General features: G+C 49.7%; 1 protein-coding gene across 2 annotated transcripts in view; it reads right to left on the bottom strand.

The window, feature by feature from the left end:
• LOC119956330 (ubinuclein-2-like) overlaps window positions 1-27,431 on the bottom strand; it is a 108,954-nt gene that overhangs the window by 64,789 nt on the left and 16,734 nt on the right. For both annotated transcript variants that reach the window (XM_038783472.1, XM_038783471.1), the window contains exons 4-6: window positions 25,652-25,789; window positions 11,875-11,987; window positions 2,679-3,186 (exon numbers count right to left, since the gene is read on the bottom strand). In XM_038783472.1, the coding sequence (XP_038639400.1) occupies window positions 2,679-3,186; window positions 11,875-11,987; window positions 25,652-25,789 (759 nt within the window). The remainder of the gene's footprint in view (window positions 1-2,678; window positions 3,187-11,874; window positions 11,988-25,651; window positions 25,790-27,431) is intronic.

Here is a 27,431-nt window from a genome sequence, read left to right as displayed (position 1 = left end):
GGTGTGTTTTAGTTTCGTTTTCAGAGCTGGATAGCCGCATTCACAACCAGAAGGTGTATTAGAGTCTCTCTCTGTAATCTAAAGACTGTAAATCGACCCTTTGGTGATTTAAAACTAATAACAGTAGTGACTTTAACCTGATGTGCTTCTGGTAAAAGGTGTTTTAAGTTTTATGGATGTTAAAAGGAAAGCTTAAAGGATTATTTAGTGTCGTATTCTTTGGGAGTTGTATTTGAATTAATGGTTAATTCAAATTATGATTAATTAATTGATGGTTGCTAAGATGGTCACTGTATGTTTTAAAAAGGTTAACTTGAGTTCATAGAATAAACATTGTTTTGCTTTAAAAAATACTTTTCAATTTCTGCTGTACCACACCTGTAGAGTGGGCCGTGTGCTCCCCATACCACAATCTATTAAAAGTTGTGGGTCAGGTGAACTCCGTGATACACTTTGGGGTTCTCTAAACCCTGGCCCATAACACTATGAAGGGCAAGAGGGGGGAGGAGAACGAGTTCCATGCTTTTGACTCCGTGATGAGGAATGATTGGCGACACGTGTCCATGTCAGGTTGATGAGTTGAAAGGAACTTGGGAGCTGATGGTCTGCACACAAGGACAGGATCCGGCTGAGCTACAAAGGATCCCATTTTTAGACCATAAGACATTGGAGCAGAATTAGGCCATTCAGCCCATCGAGTCTGCTCTGCCAATCAATCATGGCTGATATGTTTCTCATCCCCCCATTCTCCTACCTTCTCCCTGTAACCCCTGACCCCTTATTAATCGAGAACCTATCTATCTTTGTCTTAAAGACACTCAGTGATTTTTGCCTCCACAGCCTTCTGCGGCTAAGAGCTCCACAGATTCACCACCCTCTATGTCTTCTTGTTCTAGTTTTTTAAACTAGTGGAAACATCCTCTCCATGTCCACTCTATCTAGGCCTCTCAGTATCCTATAAGTTTCAATAACGTCCCCCCCCTCCTACTTCTAAAATCCAACGAGTATAGACCCAGAGTCCTTAACCTTCCTCATATGGCAGGTTCTTCATTCCCAGGATCGTTCTTATGAACCTCCTCTGGAGCATTTCCAAGGTCAGCACATCCTTCCTTAGATACGGGGCCTAAAACTGCTCACAATTTTCCAAATTGAATAGAATGCCAGTATTCACCATTCAGGTTTGGATGTGAACAGTGCCAGCAAGGGAAGGCTCTGCGCACATCTTTGTGGAAAACACGCACTCCAAGGAGGCAAAGGGAGAAGCATAAAATTAAGAGTTAAGCTCCCACCCCCCCGCAAAAGGCAGGGAAGGGAGGGAAAAATCAAACCAGACAAGGCACCCCTGATCACTCTCCAATCATTCCTGTTTAAAAATGACGGAGAGATTTGAGTGCAGCTTTAACAAAACACATGGAGGGCAGCACAGTGGCACAGTGGTTAGCATTGCTGCCTACGGCACTGAGGACCCGGGTTCGTATCCCGATCCAGGATCACTGTCTGTCCGTGTGGAGTTTGTACATTCTCCCCGTGTCTGCGTGGGTTTCACCCCTACAACCCAAAGATCTGCAGGTCAGATGGATTGGCCACGCTAAATTGCCCTTTAATTGTAAAAAATAATGGGGTACCCTAAATTTATTTTTAAAAAACCAAAAAGAAACACATGGTTGAACACTTGAGAAATAAGGGGCGGAATTTTCTGCTCCCGGGAAAAATCGGGAGGGCCGTCGTGAACTCGGCCGAGTTTCACGACGGCCTCGGAGGCCGCTCCTCGCCCCCTATTCTCCCCTCACGGAGGAGATTTGAGCGGCGCTCCGTAAATCCCGGCCGCGGGGGCGTCGCGCCGAGAATTACGTGGCTGGCACGCCTAATGGCGTCAGCCGCGCATGCGCAGGTTGGCCAGCTCCAAACTGCGCATGCGCGGCTGACGTCATGACGCTGTAGGCACGAGCCGGCGCATGCGCGGTGGCCGTCTTTCCCCTCAGCCGTCCTGCAAGACGTGGCGGCTTGATCTTGCGAGGCGCAGGAGGGGAAATAGTGCGTCTGATTTGGACGCCAGCCCGATGATCGGTGGGCACCGATCGCGGGCGTGTCCCCTCCCGAGCACAGTCGTGGTGCTCTTGCCCTAAATGGCCCCCTAGAAGCCCCAAACGGGCATCTGGCGCCCGTTTCACGATGGCAGCGACCAGGTGTGTTTGCCGCCGTCGCGAAACGGTCATGAACGGCCGGCCGCTCGGCCCATCGGGGTCGGAGAATCACCGTGAAAAACGGCGAGCAGCAATTCGTCCAAGCGCCAGGGAGGGGTTCGGGGGGGCGCGAAAAATGTCGGGGGGCCCTCCCACCATTCTCCCACGCCGCGTGGGGAGCGGAGAATTCCGCCCAAGGACTTGGGGAAAGATTTGGATTTTCGCTTCCTATTTCTCTCTTCCCACTTTTTCCCCCAATTGAATCAGCATCCCATACCACATTCCGACTCGAGCATTTTGAGTGCTAACTCTCCATTTCATTTGAAAAAAAGGTCAAAGCTAACAATGTTGTGGTTACTATTCCCTAGAGGCTCCCCTATCCGTATCATTACTGACCTCAGGAAGAACAGCACCTTCAAAATGGAGAATAAAAGCTGGAAAATGAAATCTGATCTTTACAAATGCCACTTCTTCATTTTCTAATAATGTACTTACATGGGTTTCGTTGTTTGAATGGAGCGCACACAGTGCCTTGAGATCATGGATGCGTTTTTCAAGCTGGGCAGGTAACCCTACTGGCAACTCGGACACCGGCTTTTGGCTCTGGGCGGGGAGGATGAGGTTGGAGGGCATTGCCATGTTGCTGTTTTCCTCGGTTTCGGAGGCTGGGCTTCCGCTCGACGTTTCTGCTAGCAGCTTATCTATGTCCAGGTCCCCAAGCAACTCCATAGCATTGGCAGCTTCCTGAAGCAAGTCATGCTCGTTCGAGTTCCCCAGAATGGCAAAGACCTGGTCAGAGGCAGTCAGGCTGAAATCGGGACAGCCCGCGTTCTTTGCAGCCTGCTCGAGGACCTGGGAGACGGGTGGAGGCTTCAAGGTGATTTCCTGCTTTTTCATAGCGTCTTTCTCCTTCTGGAACTTTTTGAGCATTTCGGCCAACGACAAGGCGTCACTGTGATTTTTCCGCTTCTTTTTGTGTTTGTCAGCGTTGAGGGCCACCACTCTGAAAGAGAGCAGAGAAACGTTTACAGGGTAGTGTAATGGCTACAATAGCAGACTAATAACCAACAAGACAGGAGTTCAAATGCTACCACATCTGAAGGCAGGTTGAGAACATAAGAACACAAGAACTAGGAGCAGGAGTAGGCCATCTGGCCCCTCGAGCCTGCCCCGCCATTCAATTAGATCATGGCTGATCTTTTGTGGACTCAGCTCCACTTTCCGGCCTGAACACCATAACCCTTAATCCCTTTATTCTTCAAAAAACTATCTATCTTTACCTTAAAAACATTTAATGAAGGAGCCTCAACTTTTTGCGACTCATGCACTACTACACCCAGGTCTCTCTGCACAGCAGCAGGTTTTAATATTTTATCATTTAAATAAGTCAAGTTCAGAAAAAGTGCAACTAAAAAGCTAGCATCAGTAAAAACAATTCACTAATGTCTTTTAATAAGAACATAAGAACTAGGAGCAGGAGTAGGCCATCTGGCCCCTCGAGCCTGCTCCGCCATTCAATGAGATCATGGCTGATCTTTTGTAGACTCAGCTCCACTTTCCGGCCCAAACACCATAACCCTTAATCCCTTTATTCTTCAAAAAACTATCTATCTTTACCTTAAAAACATGTAATGAAGGAGCCTCAACTGCTTCACTGGGCAAGGAATTCCATAGATTCGCAACCCTTTGGGTGAAGAAGTTCCTCCTAAACTCAGTCCTAAATCTACTTCCCCTTATTTTGAGGCTATGTCCCCTAGTTCTGCTTTCATCCGCCAGTGGAAACAACCTGCCCGCCTCTATCCTATCTATTCCCTTCATAATTTTAAATGTTTCTATAAGATCCCCCCTCATCCTTCTAAATTCCAACGAGTACAGTCCCAGTCTACTCAACCTCTCCTCATAATCCAACCCCTTCAGCTCTGGGATTAACCTCGTGAATCTCCTCTGCACACCCTCCAGCGCCAGTACGTCCTTTCTCAAGTAAGGAGACCAAAACTGAACACAATACTCCAGGTTTTGACGGGAGAAACCTCCCATTCTGGTTCACATTTGTCTCCAGTCCCAGAGCAACTTGCCTCATGAAATAGTCCGGCACTTAATCACATTGAACTGCTTGACCAACTTCTCAGAGCAGCTGAGGGTTTATTCCGGGGATGGTGGGACTATCTTATGAAGAGTGATTAGGCAAACTGGGCCTGTATTCTTTAGAATGTCTAAGAATGAGAAGTGATCTCATTGAAACCTACAAAATACTTTTTAAAAACTAAATTCAGAGCACCCAATTCTTCCCCCTACCCCCACGCAATTAAGGGACAATTTAGCGTGGCCAATCCACCTACCCTGCACATCTTTGAGTTGTGAGGGTGAGACCCACACAGACACGGGGAGAATGTGCGTAGTGGTTAGCACTGCTGTCTCATGGCACTGAGGACCCAGGTTCGAACCCCGCCCCGGGTCACTGTCCGTGTGGAGTTTGCACATTCTCCCCGTGTCTGCGTGGGTCTCACCCCCACAACCCTTAAATGTGCAGGGTAGGTGGATTGGCCACGCAATTTAGCCACTTAATTGGACAATTTTTAAAAAGGATTCTTTACTCAGAGGGTTGAGAGTCTTTTGGAATTCTCTACCCCAGAGGGCAGTGGAAGCTCAGTCAGTGAGTATGTTTAAAGTAGGGATTGATAACATTTCTGATTAACAATAAAATCAATAATAATCGTTATTGTCAAAAGTAGGTTTAAATGAACACTGCAATGAAGTTACTGTGAAAATCCCCTCGTCGCCACATTCCGGCGTCTGTTCGGGTACACAGAGGGAGAATTCAGAATGTCCAATTCACCTAACAGCACGTCTTTCGGGAGTTGTGGGAGGAAATCGGAGCACCCGGAGGAAACCCACGCAGACACGGGGAGAATATGCAGACTCAGCACAGACAGTGACCCAAGCCGGAAATCGAACCCGAGGCCGTGGCGCTGTGAAGCAACAGTGCTAATCATCGTGCTACCATGCCGCCCTATGGGGATAGTGGGTGTAAAGAGGACCTGAAGTGTCTGATCAGCCATGATCATGTTGAATGGCGGAGCCAAGCTTGATGGGCTGAATGGCCTATGTTCCTAATGAAGTGGAGATGCCGGCGTTGGACTGGGGTAAGCACAGTAAGAAGTCTAACAACACCAGGTTAAAGTCCAACAGATTTGCTTTGAATCACTATCTTTCGGAGCGCAGCTCCTTCCTCAGATGAGTGATGACAGCGTTGCCAGCCATGCCAAATCCAAAGAACAGTTTATTTAAAAATAAAATCAGACTAGAAGGCACATTGCGAATTCATGGTGTACTGACCAAATCGTGGGGCTAAGCAGCTCCAGAATGAGCAATGTTCTGACAGCGACATCGCTAGTCATTGCCAAGAAACACAACTCAAGCTCCTAATTTGTGAACTTCTCCGCACATTTACCTCACAATATTCAACAGGCTGTCAGACCACAAGGCTGGCACCCGAATCTATTTCTCACGATTGGGAAAGGTGGGTGGGTGGGAAGGGAATGCACAGAATTTTTTTAAAGTTCCAGCTTTTAAAAAACGTCAAACCAAATTTTCGGTACGACAGCAGAATGGGGAACATCAACACCGGTGATACCAAAACTGACACGATATAACTATCAGTGGTTATCTTCTTAAGAAATGAGAAGCCCGAGGGGTTAACTAATCGGGAGTCTCAACATTCTGCTGCAACGTGATAGGTTAGATGTAAAGGTTTTCCAATTTTGGGGAGTCCAAAACTGTAGATATAAGAAAGTCACCAACAAATACTTTGGGAATTTAAGAGAAAGTTCTTTACTATAAGTGTTAGAATGTGGAATTCACTAGGTGAAGTGATTAAAACAGATGTGTTAAAAGCAAAAGCAGGGGTGAAACGGTGGGGCAGTGGTTAACACTGCTGCCTCACAGCACTGAGGACCCGGGTTCGATCCCGGCTCTGGGTCACTGTTCATGTGGAGTTTGCACATTCTCCCCATGTTTGCGTGGGTCTCACCTCCACAACCCAAAGATGTGCAGGGCAGGTGGATTGCCCACTAAATTGCCCCTTTATTGAAAAAAAAGGAAATAAATAAACAAATAAATAAAGGTTAAAGCAAGGTATGCGTGAAGAGGAAAGGAATAAAAAATCATGCTGGGGCAGCACGGTGGCACAGTGGTTAGCATTGCTGCCTCACGGCGCTGAGGACCCAGGTTCAAATCCTGGCTCTGGGTCACTGTCCGTGTGGAGTTTGCACATTCTCCCCGTGTCTTCGTGGGTTTCACCCCCACAACCCAAAAATGTGCAGGCTAGGGAGATTGGACATGCTAAATTGCCCCTTAATTGGAAAAAATAATTGGGCACTAAGTTAACAAGAAATTATCAAAGAAAAGAATTTACACTTGCAATGTCTTTTAAAAGATGTACATACTGCACGCGCAGACGGCAGAATGGGATCAAGTGCCACATGTCCCTAATCTTAAAAAAAGTTATGGTTGCTGATACAATGTGTTTCCTGTTTATTTCTGCTTTGCAAATGAAATGTAAATATCTGCTTAAGGATTCAAAACATTTGCAGCCAAATTGGTATTTTTCTTCATTTTTAAAAAAATGTTTTCAATTAAGGGACAATTTAGCGTGGCCAATTCACCTACCCCCTGCACATCTTTTGGGTTCTGGGGGCGAGAGCCACGCAGACACGGGGAGAATGTGCAAACTCCACACGGACAGTGACTCGGGGCCGGATTGAATCAGGTCCTCAGGGACCAGTGCTAACCAGTGCGCCACTGTGCCTGCCCCTTCAAATTGGTATTTTTAGTGCAACATTTCTTCTTTAAATTCCCAACCTATTTCACGCTTCCCAAGCCAGATATCAAATGCCAACCAAATTCCTTTCATTCCTCTCATATCGTCCCCATCCCATCCCTTCTCCCTGTGCCATCTCATCTCTTCTATGGGTGGCACAGTATTTGCTGCCTCGCAGTGCCAGGGACCCGGATTGATTTCTGACCTTGGGTGGCGGTCTGTGTAGAGTTTGCATGCTCTCCTGGGTTTCCTCCGGGTGCTCCGGCTTCCTCCCAAAAGTCCAAAGATGTGCAGGTTCAGTGGATTGGCCACGTTAAATTACCCCTTCGTGTCCAAATAGGTGCAGGTTAGGTAGGGTTTTGGGAATGTGGCGAGGGAGTGAGTCTGGGTGGAGTGCTCTTTCGGAGGGTCAGTGCTGACTCAATGGGCCGAATGGCTTTCTTCTGCACTGTAACAATTCTATGCCATCATATCCTCCACTCCACATCCCCCATTCATACACCCCCCCTACCAGTCCCGTGCTGCGGAATGGTAATTGTTTAATTAGATTAACATTCGGGTACGGAGTGTATCCAGGAATGATCCGCCAAATAAACCCGCCAACTGGCACACCATCTAGACTGACAAGACAATGACACCTTACCTCTAAAGGTGGCACTGTAGCAGCTCACAGCCCTTCAGCCTGTACTGCGGAGAGATGCCCCTGCTTCTCTGCTCCCTAAATTGCTGTCAATTTTGTGATTCAGCTACAAATATTTATCCAGGTATAACATTAAAAATAAGGTGCGTGCCTTTGACTTTAAAATGGGGAATGATGTCTGAACGCCCAGGCTCAATTATTACTTGCTCTCCAGGCCCTGAATCCAATACGAGAGGAGCGGGGGAGCAGTGAAGTTCAAAATCCCACGCTGTCCGATACAGGTGCAAAATAACCTTGAGAACAAAGAAAGGAAGCTTTTGGTGCTATTGCATACCCACTGACTAACAATGACTCTTTGTAATACTCTCCGAAAAGAGAGACATGCTGTTGAGTCTTTTCATCTTGCACTCATCAGCACGGTACATGCCTCGTGCTGGTAAAGTGCGTTGTTTTAGAAAATAAATACAATAGCAACCCTGCCCACTTTGGGATGCCCAAGGTTTAGCTCCTGCCAACCTGTGCTAAGTTTAGATTGAGACACAACCCGTAGAACATTTAAAGAAAACCCAGAAAATGCTGCAAATACTCAGATGGGTCTGGCAGCATCTGCAGAGAGGGAAACAGAGTTAACATATCAGCTTAGTGACCTTTCTAAGAACAAAGAAAATTACAGCACAGGAACAGGCCCTTCGGCCCTCCCAGCCTGCGCCGATCCAGATCCTTTATCTAAACCCGTTGCCTATTTTCCAAAGTCTACTTCCCTCTGTTCCCCACCCGTTCATATATCTGTCCAGATGCATCTTAAATGATGCTATCGTGCCCGTCTCTACCACCTCCGCTGGCAAAGCATTCCAGGCACCCACCACCCTCTGCGTAAAATACTTTCCACGCACATCTCCCTTAAACTTTCCCCTTCTCACCTTGAAATTGTGACTCCTTGTAACTGACACCCCCACTCTTGGAAAAAGCTTGTTGCTATCCACCCTGTCCAATTTTGTAGACCTCAATCAGGTCCCCCCTCAACCTCAGTCTTTCCAATGAAAACAATCCTAATCTACTCGACCTTTCTTCATAGCTAGCACCCTCCATACCAGGCAACATCCTGGTGAACCTCCTCTGCACCCTCTCCAAAGCATCCACATCCTTCTGGTAATGTGGCGACCAGAACTGCACGCAGTATTCCAAATGTGGCCTAACCAAAGTCCTATACAACTGTAACATGACCTGCCTACTCTTGTACTCAATACCCCGTCCGATGAAGGCAAGCATGCTGTATGCCTTCTTGACCACTCTATTGACCTGCGTTGCCACCTTCAGGGGACAATGGACCTGAACTCCCAGATCTCTCTGTACATCAATTTTCCCCTGTTCAGCACATACACAAGAGAATGTACTTACGGCAGCTACATGGTGGCTTGGTTTTGAGAATAGTTAAGTATTTTTATGCATTACAGGCACCTGGTTCAACCAATCCTAACTTCCTCCAGAACCTACCCATCTCGTCTCATAAAAATCTTCTCCTTGGCTCAGGTGGCGTAAGACTAACTTGCAGCACCTACACTGTCTGAGCTGAGTTAACACGGGTACAAGCTAGGAATGAAGACATGGGAAGTTACTGGTCTGTACAATTCAATATTTCACAAGCAAACCCCAGCATGAGCAGTTCGCACCATCGTTGAGAAGTGCAACGCAGCGGCATGTGGCACAGTGGTTAGCACTGGGACTACAGCGCTGAGGACCCGGGTTCGAAACCCGGTCCTGGGTCACTGTCCGTGTGGGGTTTGCACTTTCTCCCCGTGTCTACGTGGGTTTCACCCCCACAACCCAAAGATGTGCAAGGTAGGTGGATTAGATAAGATGCACAAGTGCACGGCCGCATACACGTGCATGGCCGTGTGGCACTCTTAAATGGACCAGGTAGTTCAACTCTGCACACACCAAACGAAAGTTAAGGTAACATTGAGTGGGGTTAGCTCTTGGGCATGGTGGTCCAAATAACCACTTTCTGTGCTGTATAATTCTGCAGTGCTCATGCGTCATGCTAAACACTCACTCTAGAATTTATCCTGGCTTCTTTGTATTCATTACCCTCCAAGCTAAGAGGATGGTTCGCACTGCTGCCTCACAGTGCCGAGGACCCGGGTTCGAATCCCGGCCTCGGGTCACTGTCTGTGCGGAGTTTGCACATTCTCCCCGTGTCTTACTCGGGTCTCGCCCCCCACAACCCAAAAAGATGTGCAGGAGGTGGATTGGCCACACTAAATTATCCCTTCATTTGAAAAACCGGATTGGGTACTTTAAATTATTTTTTTTAAACCATGAGGATGGCAAAAAGTGGCACAACTGACCTTAACTCCAATGTTTCCTCCCTTTCGGAATGTTCTCAAGCTGCACCAAATGACAGAGTGGATCCTCACAGCAAGGGAACACACATTTATAAACTCATGTTATGCCAATCAACAACAACAACCTGCATTTATAGGACACCTTTAACATAGTAAAATGCCCCAAAACACTGCACAGGAGCCTACTGTGTCTCCCGTTTACAAGATGCACTGCGGGAACTCACCAAAGATTCCTTAGGCAGCACCTTATAAACCCACGGCCATCACCCATATAGAAAGACACGGGCAGGGCAGCAGATACCTTAGGAACACCACCACCTGGAAGTTCCCCTCCAAGCCACTCACCATCCTGACTTGGAAATATATCACCGTTCCTTCACTGTCGCTGGGTTGAAATCCCTGGAACTCCCTCCCTAACAGCACCGTGGGTTGTTTTTTTAAAAATTCATTTACAGGATGTGGCCATCACTGGTTAGGCCACCATTTATTGCCCATCCCTACACCACACGGACTGCAGCGGTTCAAGAAGGCAGTTCACTACCACCTTCTCAAGGGCAATTAGGAATGGGCAATAAATACTGGCCCAGCCAGTGACACTCACATCCCGTGAATGAATAATAAGAAATTCAACAAACTTTGTCACTGAGCCACTCCGGACAGGAGCAAAAGGTTTGGTCAAAAAATTAGGTTATAAGAAACTTTATAAAGATTGAAAAAGAAGCAAAGGGCTTTATGGAAGTGCGGTACTGAGGGCCGAGAGACAGCTGAAAACATGGCCGCCAGGGATAGGGTGAAAGACATTAAGGATGCACAAGAGGCTTGAATTTGAGGATTGTAGGGCTGGAGGAGTTTACAAAGTTAGGAAATGTTGAGGCTGCGAGGAATGAGAATTGGAGGAGTTGATGAACTGGACCATGGGCAGCATGGTAGCACAGTGGTTAGCACTGTTGCTTCGTAGCTCCAGGGTCCCAGGTTCGATTCCCGGCTTGAGTCACTGTCTGTGCGGAGTTTGTACATTCTCCCCGCGGGTTTCCTCTGGGTGTTCCCATTTCCTTCCACAGTCTAAAGATGTGCAAGTTAGAAGGATTGGCCATGCTAACTTGCCCTTAGTGTCCAAAAAAAAAGGTTAGCTGGGGTTACTGGGATAGGGTGGAGGTAGTGGGCTTAACTAGGGTGCTCCTTCCAAGGGCCGGTGCAGACTTGACAGGCCGAATGGTCTCCTTCTGCACTGTAGATTCTACGATTCTATGGACTAGGTGCGGATTAGGATATGGACAAAGTTTTGGATGAGTTTATGGAGGGTGGTGGGTAAGTGGGAGGCCTTCTAGGACAGCATTGGAATAGTCATGGAACAGCACAGCTTGCTGAAGCACAACAATACAACACCAAAGCATCCAATACAAATGTATCATTGCAAACAACCACCTGCTCTGCAAACATGGGAGAGGAAAACCAACATATTAGCAACAGCACCTAGAAACATACACAGAAAATAGAAGCAGGAGGAGGCCATTCAGCCCTTCCAGCCTGCTCCATTCATGGCTGATTATCGAGTTCAATAACCCTGATCCAGCCTTCCCCCCCCCCCCATATCCCTCGAGTCTCAAGAGCTACATCTAATTCCTTCTTGAAATTACTCAACGTTTTGGCCTCAACTACTTATTGTGGTAGTGAATTCCACAGAATCACCACTCTCTGGGTGAAGGAATTTCTCCTCACCTCCGCCCTAAAGCAAAGGCAGGGATGAGAAAAGATGATGCAGTGCATTCCGCCAATCTCCCGCCTCACTACAATCTGAATATCCTCATCGAATCCGCAGTAACAACCTTCCAGTGGCTGAATCCTGGCACTCGCTGCCACACGACCAACTCAACATGATTGACTCACCCAGACTCCTTGGAAACCTTCAGCTTCCTTGACTTCTTCTCTTTCATCCCACCTTCAGCCTTTCTTCTTTGTTTTTTCGCCACCCTGTCTTCTCCATCTTTTAATTTTTGCTTCTGAAGGAAAAAAAACATGCACGTTTTCTGCTTACTGCCCGGTCTGAAAGGACACATGCACACCCGACTGGCTCAGGCCTCATGCACCCTGCCCGTCACATCCTGCGCAGATTTCATGCAACATTTAAAGACGGCGTTTCCTCAGCTCTTCAAAGTTTGTTGCAAAACATTTCAGAAAGAAAGTAGTGGAATTATATGGCATCACAGGAAACCTGGTGCAGTTTGATTCAGGTGGTAGAACATCAGCAATACAAAGTACAGCATATATAGGCAGCATATAGCATATAGGCAGCACGGTAGCATGGTGGTTAACATAAATGCTTCACGACTTCCGGTTGCGGCTATGACCAGCTAAGTCGCACGTTTGGCTCCTCCTGTTAGGAAGGTGTTTTCGGGCCGATTGGAGGGCCCCTAACGGCGCTGGAACGGCAATTCCCGGTGGGGGAAGGTTCCCAGAGGAGAACCCCGTCCAATTTATGGTCGTCACCCGAAGTGGGGCAGGAAAAAAAGCGGCAGCAGCTCCCCGAAAAAAGCGGGGGAAGAAATCCAAAATGGCGGCCGGCGGCGCACCCGAGGACTGGAGGACATGGGCGGCGGAGCAGCAGGCCGCTCTCCTGCGCTTCTTCACGGAGCTGAAAGTGGAGCTGCTGGAGTCGATGAACGCGACGACCACCAGGCTGATGGGGGCGCAGGCGACCCAAGAGGCGTCAATTCGGGAGCTGCAGCAGGAGATGACTGTGAGGGAGGAGGAGGCCACGGTCCTCGTGGGAAAGGTGGAGGTGCACGAGGCACTCCACCTGAGATGGCAAAACCGATTGGAGGAGATGGATACCCGCATGAGGCGGAAAAACCTGAGGATCCTGGGCCTGGCAGAAGGGCTGGAGGGGTCGGACCTTCAGAGGTATGTGGCAGAAATGCTGGGCTCACTGATGGGGGCAGGGGCCGTCCCTTCGCCCCTGGAATTGGAGGAGGCCTACAGAGTAATGGCCAGGAAGCCGAGAGCAAACGAACCCCCGAGGGCGGTGCTGGTTCGGTTCCAGCAATTCAGTGACCGGGAGAGGGTGCTGAGGTGGGCCAAGAGAGAGAGGAGCAGCAAATGGGAGAACTCGATGGTGAGGATCTTTCAGGACTGGAGTGCGGAGGTGGCAAAGCGGCGGGCCCGGTTCAACCGGACGAAGGCGGTGCTGCATGCCAAGAGAATTAGATTCGGGATGCTGCAGCCAGCGCGCTTGTGGGTGACCTACAAGGACCAGCACCACTATTTCGAGTCCCCGGAGGAGGCGTGGGCCTTTGTCCAGGAAGAAAGGCTGGACTCGAACTAGAACCAGGGGATACTTGGCGGTCGTTGCCGCTCTGGTACTTTAAGCTGGACACGTGGCTTTCTGTTGGCTGGATTTTCACTTGGCCGTATTTTTGGACCCTTTTTGTTCTCTATACCAGTTTTTTCTCTCTTTTTCCTGTTATTTATAATGTTATGGTGGGAGGGCGGGGTGGGGGGGGGGGGGGGGGGGGGGGAGTGCCGGGGGTATGTGTTTCTTGTGGGGTTTTTGGTTGTTTTGTATTTATCGGGGGGAGATCGGGGACGGGGGTGGAACTGAAGATGGAGGGGCGGGGAGGGACAGGGCGAAAGCGCGGGCTTTCCTCTGGTTTCCCGCGCACGGGGCAGAGGAGGGAGGGGGGTGGGAATAAGGGGCGTGGTCAGCAAGGGCTCCCTTTCCCGCGCTGGAGCGGGGTCAAGGAGGGGTGGTAAGGGGGGGGACGTCCCCCCATGCCGGGAGGAGCCGGAGTGTGGCAGGGGCAGCCGGGTCAGCGTAAATCAGCTGACTCACGGAAGTACTATGGAGGGTGCGTCGCGGCTAGGAAGGGTCCTAGCCTGGGGGGGGGAGGGGAGGGGGGGGGGGGGGGGGGGGGGAAGGGGGGGGCTACCGGGTTGCTGCTGAAAAGGCCAGGGAGGAGAAGTTGAGGACTGGAGGGGTGGGGGAGGGGGCGCCATCGCCATGGGGAGCGGGTCAGAAAGGGAGGGCTGACTCGGGGCGAGCAGGGGACAGGATATGGCTAGTCGGCGGGGGAAAGGGGCGGGCTGCCCTTCGACCCGGCTGATAACTTGGAATGTGAGGGGGCTGAATGGGCCGGTCAAGAGAACGAGAGTAATCTCGCATTTGAAGGGGCTGAAGGCGGATGTAGCAATGCTACAAGAGACCCATTTGAAGGTGGCGGACCAGGTCCGCCTGAGAAGGGGGTGGGTGGGGCAAGTGTTCCACTCAGGACTGGACGTAAAGAACCGAGGGGTGGCGATCCTGGTAGGGAAGAGGGTGTCGTTCGTGGCGGCGGAGGTGGTGGCGGATAAAGAGGGTAGATATGTCATGGTGAAGGGTAGGCTGCAGGGGGAGAAAGTGGTGATGGTTAACGTGTATGCCCCGAACTGGGACGACGCTGGCTTCATGAGGCGCCTACTGGGCCTCATTCCGGACCTGGAGGCAGGGGGCCTGATCATGGGGGGGGGGACTTCAACACAGTGCTGGACCCCGTGTTGGACAGATCGAGTTCAAGGATGAGTAGGAGGCCGGCAGCGGCAGAAGTGTTAAAGGGGTTTATGGAGCAGATGGGAGGGGTGGACCCCTGGAGGTTTGGGAGGCCGAGGGCGAGGGAGTATTCCTATTTCTCCCATGTCCACAGAGTCTATTCTAGAATTGACTTTTTTGTATTAAGCAGGGGACTGATCCCGAAAGTACGGGAAGTGGAGTACTCGGCCATAGCGGTCTCAGACCACGCGCCACACTGGGTAAATTTGGAAATGGGAGAGGTGCGAGACCAGCGTCCGCTGTGGCGTCTGGATGTGGGGTTGCTGGCGGATGAGGAGGTGTGTAAGAGGGTCCGGAAGAGCATTGAGAGATATCTGGACATTAATGACACGGGGGAGGTGCAGGTGGGGATGGTATGGGAGGCCCTGAAGGCGGTGATCCGGGGGGAGCTGATCTCCATACGGGCACATAGGGAAAGGAGGGAGAGACAGGAGAGGGAGAGGCTGGTGGGGGAGCTTCTGGACGTGGATAGGAAATATGCGGAGGCACCAGAGGAGGGGCTGCTGGGGGAACGGCATAGTTTGCAGGCTAAGTTTGACCTGTTGACCACCAGAAAGGCGGAGACACAGTGGAGAAGGGCACAGGGCGCGATTTATGAGTATGGGGAGAAGGCGAGTAGGATGCTGGCGCATCAGCTCCGCAAGCGAGATGCGGCTAGAGAAATTGGGGGAGTGAGGGAGAGGGGTGGGAACATAGTGCAGAAGGGGCCAGAAGTAAATGGGGTTTTCAGAGACTTCTATGAGGAGCTGTATCGGTCAGAGCCGCCGACGAGGGGAGGGGGGATGGAGGGCTTCTTGAACAAACTGAGGTTCCCCAAGGTCCAAGAGGAGCTGGTAGAGGGGCTGGGGGCGCAGATAGGGTTAGAGGAGCTAGTCAAGGGGATTGGGCATATGCAGTCGGGGAAGGCGCCGGGGCCAGACGGGTTCCCGGTGGAATTTTACAAAAAATATGCGGATCTGGTGGGCCCCGTGCTGGTGCGAGCCTTCAACGAGGCATGGGAGGGGGGGGCTCTGCCCCCGACAATGTCGCAGGCACTGATCTCTCTGATCTTGAAGCGGGACAAGGACCCCGTGCAGTGTGGGTCATATAGGCCTATCTCGCTCCTGAATGTGGACGCCAAGCTGCTGGCAAAGATCCTGGCTACCAGGATAGAGGATTGTGTGCCAGGGGTGATACACGAGGACCAGACGGGTTTTGTGAAAGGGCGGCAGCTTAATACGAACGTGCGAAGACTGCTAAACGTCATCATGATGCCGGCAGTGGAGGGGGAGGCGGAGATAGTGGTGGCATTGGACGCGGAGAAAGCATTTGATAGGGTGGAGTGGAAGTACCTGTGGGAGACGCTGGAACGGTTTGGATTTGGGGAGGGATTTATTAAATGGGTGAAGCTGCTCTATTCGGCCCCGACGGCAAGTGTAGTGACGAATGGTAGGAGATCGGAGTATTTTGGGCTCCACCGGGGGACCAGACAGGGGTGCCCCTTGTCCCCCCTGCTCTTCGCACTGGCAATTGAACCGTTGGCGATGGCACTGAGGGGCTCAGGGGGGTGGAGAGGGCTGACAAGGGGCGGGGAGGAGCACCGGGTATCGCTATACGCGGACGACCTGCTGCTATATGTGGCAGACCCAGTAGGGGGAATGCCGGAGGTGATGGAACTGCTAGCAGAATTCGGGGACTTTTCGGGGTACAAGCTTAACTTGGGTAAGAGTGAGGTATTTGTGATACACCCAGGGGACCAGGAAGAGGGAATCGGGAGACTCCCGTTGAAGAGAGCAGGAAAGAGTTTTAGATATTTAGGGGTGCAGGTGGCTAGGAACTGGGGGACTCTCCACAAGTTGAACTTCACTAGGCTGGTGGAACAGATGGAGGAGGAATTTAAAAGGTGGGACATGGTGCCGCTGTCGCTGGCGGGTAGAGTGCAGTCCGTTAAAATGACGGTCCTCCCAAGGTTTTTGTTTTTATTTCAGTGCTTGCCCATCTTCCTCCCTAGGGCCTTTTTCAAAAAGGTGACGAGCAGCATCATGAGCTACGTGTGGGCGCATGGCACCCCAAGGGTGAGGAGGGTCTTCTTGGAGCGGAGTAGGGAGAGTGGGGGGCTGGCATTACCCAACCTTTCGGGGTATTACTGGGCGGCTAATGTGTCGATGGTGCGCAAGTGGATGATGGAAGGGGAGGGGGCAGCTTGGAAACGAATGGAGAGGGCGTCCTGTGGCAACATAAGCCTGGGGGCCCTAGTAACGGCATCATGGCCGCTCCCCCCCACGAGGTACACCACGAGCCCGGTGGTGGCGGCCACCCTCAAGATCTGGGGGCAGTGGAGGCGACACAGGGGGGAAGTGGGAGGTCTGATGGAGGCACCGTTAAGAGGGAACCATAGATTCATCCCGGGGAACATGGACGGGGGATTTCAGAGCTGGCACAGGGTGGGCATCAGGCAGCTGAAGGATCTGTTTGTAGATGGGAGGTTTGCGAGCCTGAGAGAGCTGGAGGAGAAATTCGGGCTCCCCCCGGGAAACGTGTTTCGACATTTGCAGGTGAAGGCATTTGCTAGCCGCCAGGTGGAAGGGTTCCCCTTGCTCCCCAGCAGGGGGGCGAGCGATAGGGTGCTATCGGGGGTCTGGGTCGGAGGGGGGAGGATATCGGACATATACAAAGTAATGCAGGAGGCTGAGGAGGCATCAGTAGGGGAGCTGAAAGACAAGTGGGAGGGGGAGCTGGGAGAGCAGATAGAGGATGGGACATGGGCTGATGCCCTGGAGAGGGTTAATTCTTCCTCCTCGTGTGCGAGGCTTAGCCTCATTCAATTTAAGGTGCTACATAGAGCCCATATGACGGGGACAAGGATGAGTCGGTTCTTTGGGGGTGAGGACAGATGTGTCAGGTGTTCGGGAAGTCCAGCGAACCATGTCCATATGTTTTGGGCATGTCCGGCACTGGAGGAGTTCTGGAAGGGGGTGGCAAGGACGGTGTCGAGGGTGGTGGGATCCAGGGTCAAACCAGGATGGGGGCTAGCGATCTTTGGGGTTGGGGTGGAGCCGGGGGTACAGGAGGCGAGAGAGGCCGGAATACTGGCCTTTGCGTCCCTAGTTGCGCGAAGAAGGATACTGTTACAGTGGAAGGACGCGAGGCCTCCAAGCGTGGAAACTTGGATTAATGACATGGCAAGCTTTATTCAGTTGGAAAGGGTCAAATTCGCCCTGAGAGGGTCGGTACAAGGGTTCTTCAGGCGGTGGCAGCCCTTCCTCGACTTTTTGGCTCAAAGATAGGGTGCAGAGGTCGCAGCAGCAGCAACCGGGGGGGGGGGGGGGGGGGGGGGGGGCGCGACAACGGGGGTTGTGGGTTATTTAAGGTTGTAATGCGGACAAATTTGTTCGCAGTTCATGTTTGATGTTAATTGTTGCTTTGTTTGTTTTTTGGGGGGGGGAGGGACAGCGCGCGCGGGGGGTTGGGCGGGGGGGGGGGATATCTGTTAAGAGGGAATATTGTGTAATAGTCTATGGTTAGGGGGGGTAAATATTCTCATGTAAAAAAATCTCTTCAATAAAATTATTTTTAAAAAAAACATAAATGCTTCACAGCTCCAGGGTCCCAGGTTCGATTCCCGGCTGGGTCACTGTCTGTGTGGAGTCTGCACGTCCTCCCCGTGTCTGCGTGGGTTTCCTCCGGGTGCTCCGGTTTCCTCCCACAGTCCAAAGATGTGCGGGTTAGGTGGATTGGCCATGCTAAATTGCCCTTAGTGTCCTAAAAAGTAAGGTTAGGGGGGGGGTTGTTGGGTTACGGGTATAGGGTGGATACGTGGGTTTGAGTAGGGTGATCATTGCTCGGCACAACATCGAGGGCCGAAGGGCCTGTTCTGTGCTGTTCTATGTTCTATGTAGCTAGGAGGCGCAGACAGAGGATTATCAATTGAAAAGAGAAGGGGGAACAGGTGGCATGGTAGCACAGTGGTTAGCACAGTTGCTTCACAGCCCCAGGGTCCCAGGTTTGATTCCCAGCTTGGGTCACTATCTTCGCAGAGTTTACACGTTTTCCCCGTTTCCTGCGTCTGCTCCAGTTTCCTCCCACAAGTCCCGAAAGACATGCTGTTCGGTGAATTGGACATTCTGAATTCTCCCTCTGTGTACCCGAACGGGCGCTGGGGTGTAGCGACTAGGGGCTTTTCACAGTAACTTCATTGCAATGTTAATGTAAGCCTACTTGTGACAATAATAAAGATTATAAACTAGGAGATATCTCTCTCACACAGAAATTAGGATACTGGACGACAAACTGCAATAATTTTTCAATTTATAAACTGTGAGGAAGGGATACTTCACCCCCAGCAGTGATTCCACTGAAAATAGGGATATTTTGTATTAAAACAAACGTTATTATTAACACAATATTAACCCCATTAACATCCAAGAAAAAACAGCTAGTCAATTAACAGTTAAACAGTTCTTTAAAAAAAATAATGGTCTTTGAGCTTACTTTCCCATCTACTTCTAAAATCTCAATCCACATGCAGGTCAAATGCCACTTATTAATAGAGTTAATACTCAGTGGCTTACAGGCTTAATCACAAAGTCCTTGGGAGAGAAGCTTTCAGAAGTCAGTCTGAAACAGAAGTCCTTTCCTCAGAACCCAGAGCAGAACTCTAAAATAAAACTAGAAACGCACAGAAAACAGACCCAGCCACTCTCACAATCTGTCTAGCTGTTAACCTTTCAATCACAGCTTTAACAGATGTACAATGACGACGAATCAGACTACAGGAAGGAGATAAATCACTTGGTGGCATGGTGTACCAAAAACCATTTCTCTCTAAATGTCAGAAAGACCAAGGAACTGATCATCGACTTCAGGAAGCGTATCACGACACACACTCCCGTCTGCATCAATGGCTCCGAAGGGGAGATGGTCGATAGCTTTAAGTTCCAGGGGGTCACCATCACCAACAGTCTGTCCTGGGCCATTCACGTTGATGCAACAGTCAAGAAATCCCAACAACGTCTCTACTTCCTATGGAAGCTAAAGAAATTTGGCATGTCTGCATCGACTCTCACAAACTACTACAGATGTGCGATAGAGAGCATCCTATCCGGCTGCATCACAGCCTGGTATGGCAACTGCTCAGTACAAGATCGCAAGAAATTGCAGAGTGTGGTGAACTCAGCCCAACCCATCACACAAGCTTGCCACCCTCACATTGATTCTGTCTACACCTCCCGCTGCCTCAGGAAGGCAGCCAGCATCAGAGACCCCTCCCACCCAGGCATTGCCTTCCTCCAGACCCTTCCAACAGGCAGAAGGTACAGAAGTCTGAAGACCCGCACATCCAGACATAGGAACAGCTTCTTCCCCACAGCTACAAGACTCAACGACTCCCCCTTGGACTGATCTGTTCCCTGTAAGAACACTATTCACAACGCCCTATGCTGCTCTTGCTCATGTATTTGCTTTGTTTGGCCCCTTGTCCAGCACTGTAACCAATCACTGTTAGTTGATGTACCATTTGAGAGAGAGAGAGAGAGAGAGAGAGAGAGAGAGAGAGAGAGAGAGAGAGAGAGTTTTGAAGGCACAATATAATAATCTTTATTAGTGTCACAAGTAGGCTGACATTAACACTGCCATGAAGTTACTGTGAGAAGCCCCCAGTCGCCACATTCCGGCGCCTGTTCGGGTACATTGAGGCTGCTGAGGTGTCTAATGAGTTAGATGTAGATACATGGTAGGTTTCATTCTTTTATGGGTTTGCAATTGATTTTGTAAAAAGCGGTTACCCATGTGGGAAACTACTGCATAACAGTGGGCAGCACGGCAGCATGGTGGTTAGCACAATTCCTTCACAGCTCCAGGGTCCCAGGTTCGATTCCGGGCTTGGGTCATTGTCTGTGTCTGCACGTTCTCCCCATGTGTGGAGGGTTTCCTCCGGGTGCTCCGGTTTCCTCCCACAGTCCAAAGATGTGCACGTTAGGTGGATTGACCATGATAAATTGCCCTTAGGGTCCAAAATTACCCATAGCGTTGGGTAGGGTTACTGGGTTGTGGGGATAAGGTGGAGGTGTGAGCTTGGGTAGGGTGCTCTTTCAAAGAGCCGGTGCAGACTCGATGGGCCGAATGGCCTCCTTCTGCACTGTAAATTCTATAATTCTATGAACAGTGGACCTGAAAGTTTTGGGGGTATTTTCTTGCAATCAAATGATAGCCTGAAACTGTGATCTCGAACCACCATCCTCTGCACTAACAGCCAAGCACGCTGACCAATTAGGCTACGGAAATGACACACCAGATATCCTAAACCAGGGTATCAGCGAGTTGAAGCTTCAGATTGCTCCTACCGAATGACAATTGTTCTCCATCAGTTTTACTCTTCCAAAATAAAGGGTGGGACATTCATTGTCCATGTCCATAGATCCCTGAAAGTTGCCACCCAGGTTGAGAGGGTTGTTAAGAAGGCATACGGTGCGTTAGCTTTTATTGGTAGAGGAATTGAATTTCGGAGCCATGAGGTCATGTTGCAGTTGTACAAAACTCTGGTGCGGCCGCATTTGGAGTAGTGTGTGCAGTCTGGTCACCACATTATAGGAAGGATGTGGAAGCATTGGAAAGGGTGCAGAGGAGATTTACAAGAATGTTGCCTGGTATGGAGGGAAGATCATATTAGGAAAGGCTGAAGGACTTGAGGCTGTTTTCGTTAGAGAGAAGAAGGTTAAGAGGTGACTTAATTGAGGCATACAAGATGATCAGAGGATTAGATAGGGTGGACAGTGAGAGCCTTTTTCCTCGGATGGTGATGTCCAGCACGAGGGGACATAGCTTTAAATTGAGGGGAGATAGATATAGGACAGATGTCAGAGGTAGGTTCTTTACTCAGAGAGTAGTAAGGGCGTGGAATGCCCTGCCTGCAACAGTAGTGGACTCGCCAACACTAAACGCATTCAAATGGTCATTGGATAGGCATATGGACGATAAGGGAATAGTGTAGAGGTACTTTAGGGGGGTTTCAGAGGACGGCGCAACATCGTGGGCCGAAGGGTCTGTACTGCCCTGTAATGTTCTATGTTCTACATGGGAACAGTTTGATCCCACACACTGCAGACACACCATGTCACTGGATTAATGCACAGCTCCCAGTACCAAGTCTGACTGCAGAGGGATTGAAACTGAAAGACTGCTCACTCTCTGAAGCTTTGCGCAGGTGAAGGAGACACATCCTGTGTGGGAATTGGAACTTGGTAATCTGGTGCAGTGAGGTAATCAGGAAAGGTAAGTGGTGAATCTAATTTTGCTGTTTTCAGTTAAAAGTGCAGTGTGTAGCTTAGTGTCTGATTGGCTGAAGCTGCCCCCACCGCAATTGCTGAGAGGCAGTTATCTGTCAGTCACCTGAAGCCTGCTTAGTGGCACAAAGGTGTACATTGTATTCTTCTGTTTGAAGCTTAAGTAGTGAGAGTCACCCTGGTTAGCTGAGTTCTGTATAAAAGACAGACAGAAAGTGCACTCAGTAAGCTTTGCGCAGGTGAAGGAGACACAGCCTGAGTGAGTGAGACACAGCCTGAGTGAGAATCGGGAACTTGGTAATTTGGTGCAGTGAGGTAATTCGGTGCAGAGTGGGAGAAGGTGCCTTTTCTCTACTGTTTTGTTCTCTTTCTTCTGCTTTGTAACTGTTAATCTACAGGGAGAGAACCAGTGAGCACCCTGGGAAGGTAAGTGATTTTTATTTTTATTACCTTTTCAAACTGTGTGTGTGTGTGTGTGTTTGTTTGGGGGGGGGGCTGTAAGTGACATCACAGTAAAGCTGTAACCCGATTGGCTGGTTGGGAATCTGTTAAATTTGGAGAAAAAAAAGAAGAAAAAAAAAGAAAAAAAAGAAAAAAAAAAAATCGCCAAAAAAATCTAATTGATTAAATAGATATTGGAGTAACTAAACTCGAGGGCAGTGATCAGTATTTAGCATTTAATTTTACAGTAAAAATCATCGAGCGTCAGGGCCATATAGTTAATTGTAACTCAATCTACCAATAATTCAAGTGTTTATTTTAAAATTATTAATTAGTGCTTAAATGTCACTCAGAGGGGTGCAGTGCTCCAACTGTGAGATGTGGCAGATCTGCGACGCTTCCAGCGTTCCGGCCGACTACATCTGCAGCAAGTGTAACCAATGGCAACTCCTCACAGACGCGCCTATCTGGTTCAGTTGGAGCAGGAGTTGGATGCACTTGGCAGCATGCAGGTGGCGGAAAGCCTCATAGATACAAGTTATAGAGATGTGGTCACACCCAAGGTTCAAGCAGAGAGACGCACCATAAGGGGCAGGCAGTCAGTGCAGGAATCCTCTGTGGTTGTCTCCCTCTCGAATAGGTATACCGCTTTGCATACTGTTGGGGGGGAATAGCCTATCAGGGGAAAACAGCAGCAGCCAGAGCAGTGGCACCACGGCTGGCTCTGATGTTCAGCAGGGAGGGTCAAAGTGCAGAAGAGCAATAGTCATAGGGGACTCTATAGTCAGGGGCACAGATAGGTGCTTCTGTGGACTTGAAAGAGACTCCAGGATGGTACGTTGCCTCCCTGGTGCCAGGGTCCAGGATGTCTCCGAACGGGTAGCGGCCTTCCTGAAGGGGGGTGGGGGGGGGCGAACAGGCAGAGGTTGTTGTGCATATTGGTACTAACGACATAGGCAGGAAGGGGCATGAGGTTCTGCAGCAGGAGTTCAGGGAGCTAGGCAGAAAGTTAAAAGACAGGACCTCTAGGGTTGTAATCTCAGGATTATTCCCTGTGCCACGTGCCAGTGAGGCTAGAAATAGGAAGATAGAGCAGCTAAACATGTGGCTAAACAGCTGGTGTAGGAGGGGGGGGGTTCCGTTATCTGAACCACTGGGAGCTCTTCCGGGGCAGGTGTGACCTGTATAAGAAGGATGGGTTGCATCTAAACTAGAGGGGCATAAATATCCTGGCTGCGAGGTTTGCTAGTGTCACACGGGAGGGTTTAAACTAGTATGGCAGAGTGGTGGGTACCCGAGCAATAGGTCAGAAGGTGAAAGCATTGAGGGAGAACTAGGGAATAGGGCCAGTATGGCTCTGAGGAAGAGCAGACAAAGCGATATTGCTGAAAACAGCGGGACTGGTGGCCTGAAGTTCATATGTTTTAATACAAGAAGCATAACAGGTAAGGCAGATGAACTTAGAGCTTGGATTAGTACTTGGAACTATGATGTTGTTGCCATTACAGAGACCTAGTTGAGGGAAGGACAGGATTGGCAGCTAAACGTTCCAGGATTTAGATGTTTCAGGTGGGATAGATGTAAAAGGGGTGGAGGAGTTGCGCTATTGGTTAGGGAGAATATCACAGCTGTATTGCAGGAGGACACCTGGGTTGTTGTGATGGGAGACTTTAACTTCCCCAATATTGACTGGGACTCACTTAGTGCTAGGGGCTTCGACAGGGCAGAGTTTGTAAGGAGCATCCAGGAGGGCTTCTTAAAACACTATGTAGACAGCCCAACTAGGGAAGGGGCTGTACTGGACCTGGTATTGGGGAATGAGCCCGGCCAGGTGGGAGAACTTTCAGTAAGTTTTAAAGTGCTGGTGGACAAGGATAAGAGTGGTCCTAGGGTGAATGTGCTAAATTGGGGGAAGGCTAATGATAACAATATTAGGCGGGAACTGAAGAACCTGGATTGGGGGCGGATGTTTGACGGTAAATCAACATCTGACACGTGGGAGGCTTTCAAATGTCAGCTGAAAGGAATTAAGGACCGGCATGTTCCTGTGCCGAAGAAGGGTAAATACGGCAAATTTCGGGAACCTTTGATAACGAAAAAAAGAGGCATTTGTTAGGGCTAGAAGGCTGGGAACAAACAAAGCCTGTGTGGAATATAAGGAAAGTAGGAAGGAATTTCAGCAAGGAGTCAGGAGGGCTAAAAGGGGTCACGAAAAGTCATTGGCAAATAGGTGAAGTCACACGGGATCAGCGGTGAGCTGGCAAGGTGGATACGCAACTGACTAGGTCATAGAAGGCAGAGAGTAGCAATGGAAGGGTGCTTTTCTGATTGGAGGTCTGTGATTAGTGGTGTTCCGCAGGGATCAGTGCTGGGACCTTTGCTGTTCACAGTATATATAAATGAATTGGAGGAAAATGCCATTTGCTATGAGGAGAGGTTGAATAAACTCGGTTTGTTCTCACTGGAACGACGGAGGTTGAGGGGCGACCTGATAGAGGTCTACAAAATTATGAGGGGCATAGACAGAGTGGATAGTCAGAGGCTTTTTCCCAGGGTAGAGGGATCAATTACTAGGGCGCATAGGTTTAAGGTGCGAGGGGCAAGGTTTAGAGGAGAGGTACAAGGATAGTTTCTTACACAGAGGGTAGTGGGTGCCTGGAACTCGCTGCCGGAGGTGGTGGTGGAAGCAGGGACGATAGTGACGTTTAAGGGGCATCTTGACAAATACATGAATAGGATGGGAATAGAGGGATATGGACCCCGGAAGTCTGGAAGATTTTCATTTAGACGGACAGCATGGTCGGCACGGGCTTGGAGGGCCGAAGGGCCTGTTCCTGTGCTGTACTTTTCTTTGATGTGGAGATGCCGGCGTTGGAATGCTCGCATTCCAAGCATTGTCCAGCATCTCTGACGTTGTCTATATAAATGTTTCTGGAACACACCTCTCCATTCACCTGAGGAAGGAGCAGCGCTCCAAAAGCTCATGTTTGAAACAAACCTGTTGGACTTTAATCTGGTGTTGTAAGACTTCGTACTTTTCTTTGTTCTCTTCATTATGCGTGGTATTTTTGGCAGGGTGGTCAGAATACACATTATTGTGGCACAGCGGTTAGCATTGCTGCCTCACGGCGCCGAGATCCCAGGTTCGATCTCGGCCCTGGGTCACTGTCCGTGTGGAGTTTGCACATTCTCCCCGTGTCTGCGTGGGTTTCGCCCCCACCACCCAAAAGATGAGCAGGGTAGGTGGATTGGCCACGCTAAACTGCCCCTTAATTGGAAAAAATGAATTGGGTACTCTAAATTTATTTTAAAATACACATTATTTGGGATATTTTCCAAGCCTCGCCATCTGCCGTGGAATTAAAATCAAACTGCGACTCACTTTTGGCGACTTCAGTCTTTTCTTTCCCGCCATATCTTCATCTTCAGTGTCAGAGGTCTGCCGGAACTGCAACGTTCCCGCGTTTATGTAAAACCCTCCGTATTTTGTTGTCAAGGAGGCTGGAACCAATTCGTCGTACTGGAAAATAAATTCAGATTTCAGCGGGAGCCCTTGCCAACTGGAGAGCTGTCAGCTGGTTAAACAGACAAGTGTGCAGTGTTCAAGTGGTTGGAACTACCCAGTTTCCATAGCTCAGTGGCCCCGTGGTTTAATCTGAAATATGTACATTTTTGGTATGTGATGACACCCTGCACATACCAAAGATTGCCTGTGCTATAACATATTTAAAAATTCATGTGCCGGGCGACACGGTGCTGCAGTGGTTAGCACTGTTACCTCACGACCCCGACCCCAGGTCACTGTCCGTTTGGAGTTTGCACATTCTCCCCGTGTCTTTGTGGGTTTCACCCCCACAACCCAAAGATGTGCAGGGTAGATGGATTGGCTCTTAATTGGAAAAAAAACTGCAGGGAAACCAAATAGGAAGCATTTCCTGGGCATTTCCTACCCTGGGGCAGCAGGGTAGCATGGTGGTTAGCATAAATGCTTCACAGCTCCAGGGTCCCAGGTTCGATTCCCAGCTGGGTCACTGTCTGTGTGGAGTCTGCACGTCCTCCCCCTGTGTGCGTGGGTTTCCTCCGGGTGCTCCGGTTTCCTCCCACAGTCCAAAGATGTGCGGGTTAGGTGGATTGGCCATGCTAAATTGCCCGTAGTGTCCTAATAAAAGTAAGATTAAGGGGGGGGTTGTTGGGTTACGGGTATAGGGTGGATACGTGAGTTTGAGTAGGGTGATCATGGCTCGGCACAACATTGAGGGCCGAAGGGCCTGTTCTGTGCTGTACTGTTCTATGTTCTATGAATCACAAGTGCTATAAATGTTGTCATTAATTATGAATGTGAAACTATAATAAAAACCAAGGATAGAACATCTGACATCAAAATGCATGTTGTTTGGTTATTTCCTGCCCTACACCTCACTTCAGCTGAAGACTATACAACGTCCTGCGGGCAATGTCACTGATCACAGAATCAGACTGCATGTGAAGTCTGTTCTGCCATTATATCTCTGTTGGCTTGTTTGAAGGAGCTACTCGATTCATCCCAATTCCTGCCAACCTACACCCATCACAGAAGCAGAGCTGGCCCCTCTGGTTTCATAGACTAGAATTTACAGTGTAGGAGGCCATTCAGCCCATCACATCTACACTGGCCCCTGAAAGAGCACCTACCTAAGTCCACACCTCCACCCTATCCCCGTAACCCAGCAACTCCACCTAACATAAGGGCAGCATGGTGGCCTAGTGGTTAGCACAGCTGCCTCACGGCGCTGAGGTCCCAGGTTCGATCCCGGCTCTGGGTCACTGTCCGTGTGGCGTTTGCACATTCTCCCCGTGTCTGCGTGGGTTTCACCCCCACAACCCAAAGATGTGCAGGGTAGGTGGATTGGCCACACTAAATTGCCCCTTAATTGGAAAAAATAATTGGGTACTCTAAATATATATTTTTTTAAACTCCACCTAACATTTTGGACATGGCAGAGCAATTTAGCATGACCAATCCACCTAACCTGCACATCTTTGGACTGTGGGAGGAAACTGGAGCACATGGAGGAAACCCATGCAGAAACGGGGAAACGTGCAAACTCCGCACAGACAGTGATCCAAGCCGGGAATCAAACCCGGGTCCCTGGCGCTGTGAAGCAACAGCGCTAATGCTGTTT

Source organism: Scyliorhinus canicula, chromosome 23 (assembly GCF_902713615.1).
Source record: "Scyliorhinus canicula chromosome 23, sScyCan1.1, whole genome shotgun sequence".
Classification (NCBI taxonomy): Eukaryota; Metazoa; Chordata; class Chondrichthyes; order Carcharhiniformes; family Scyliorhinidae; genus Scyliorhinus; species Scyliorhinus canicula.
This window is presented reverse-complemented; position numbering and strand designations above follow the sequence as displayed.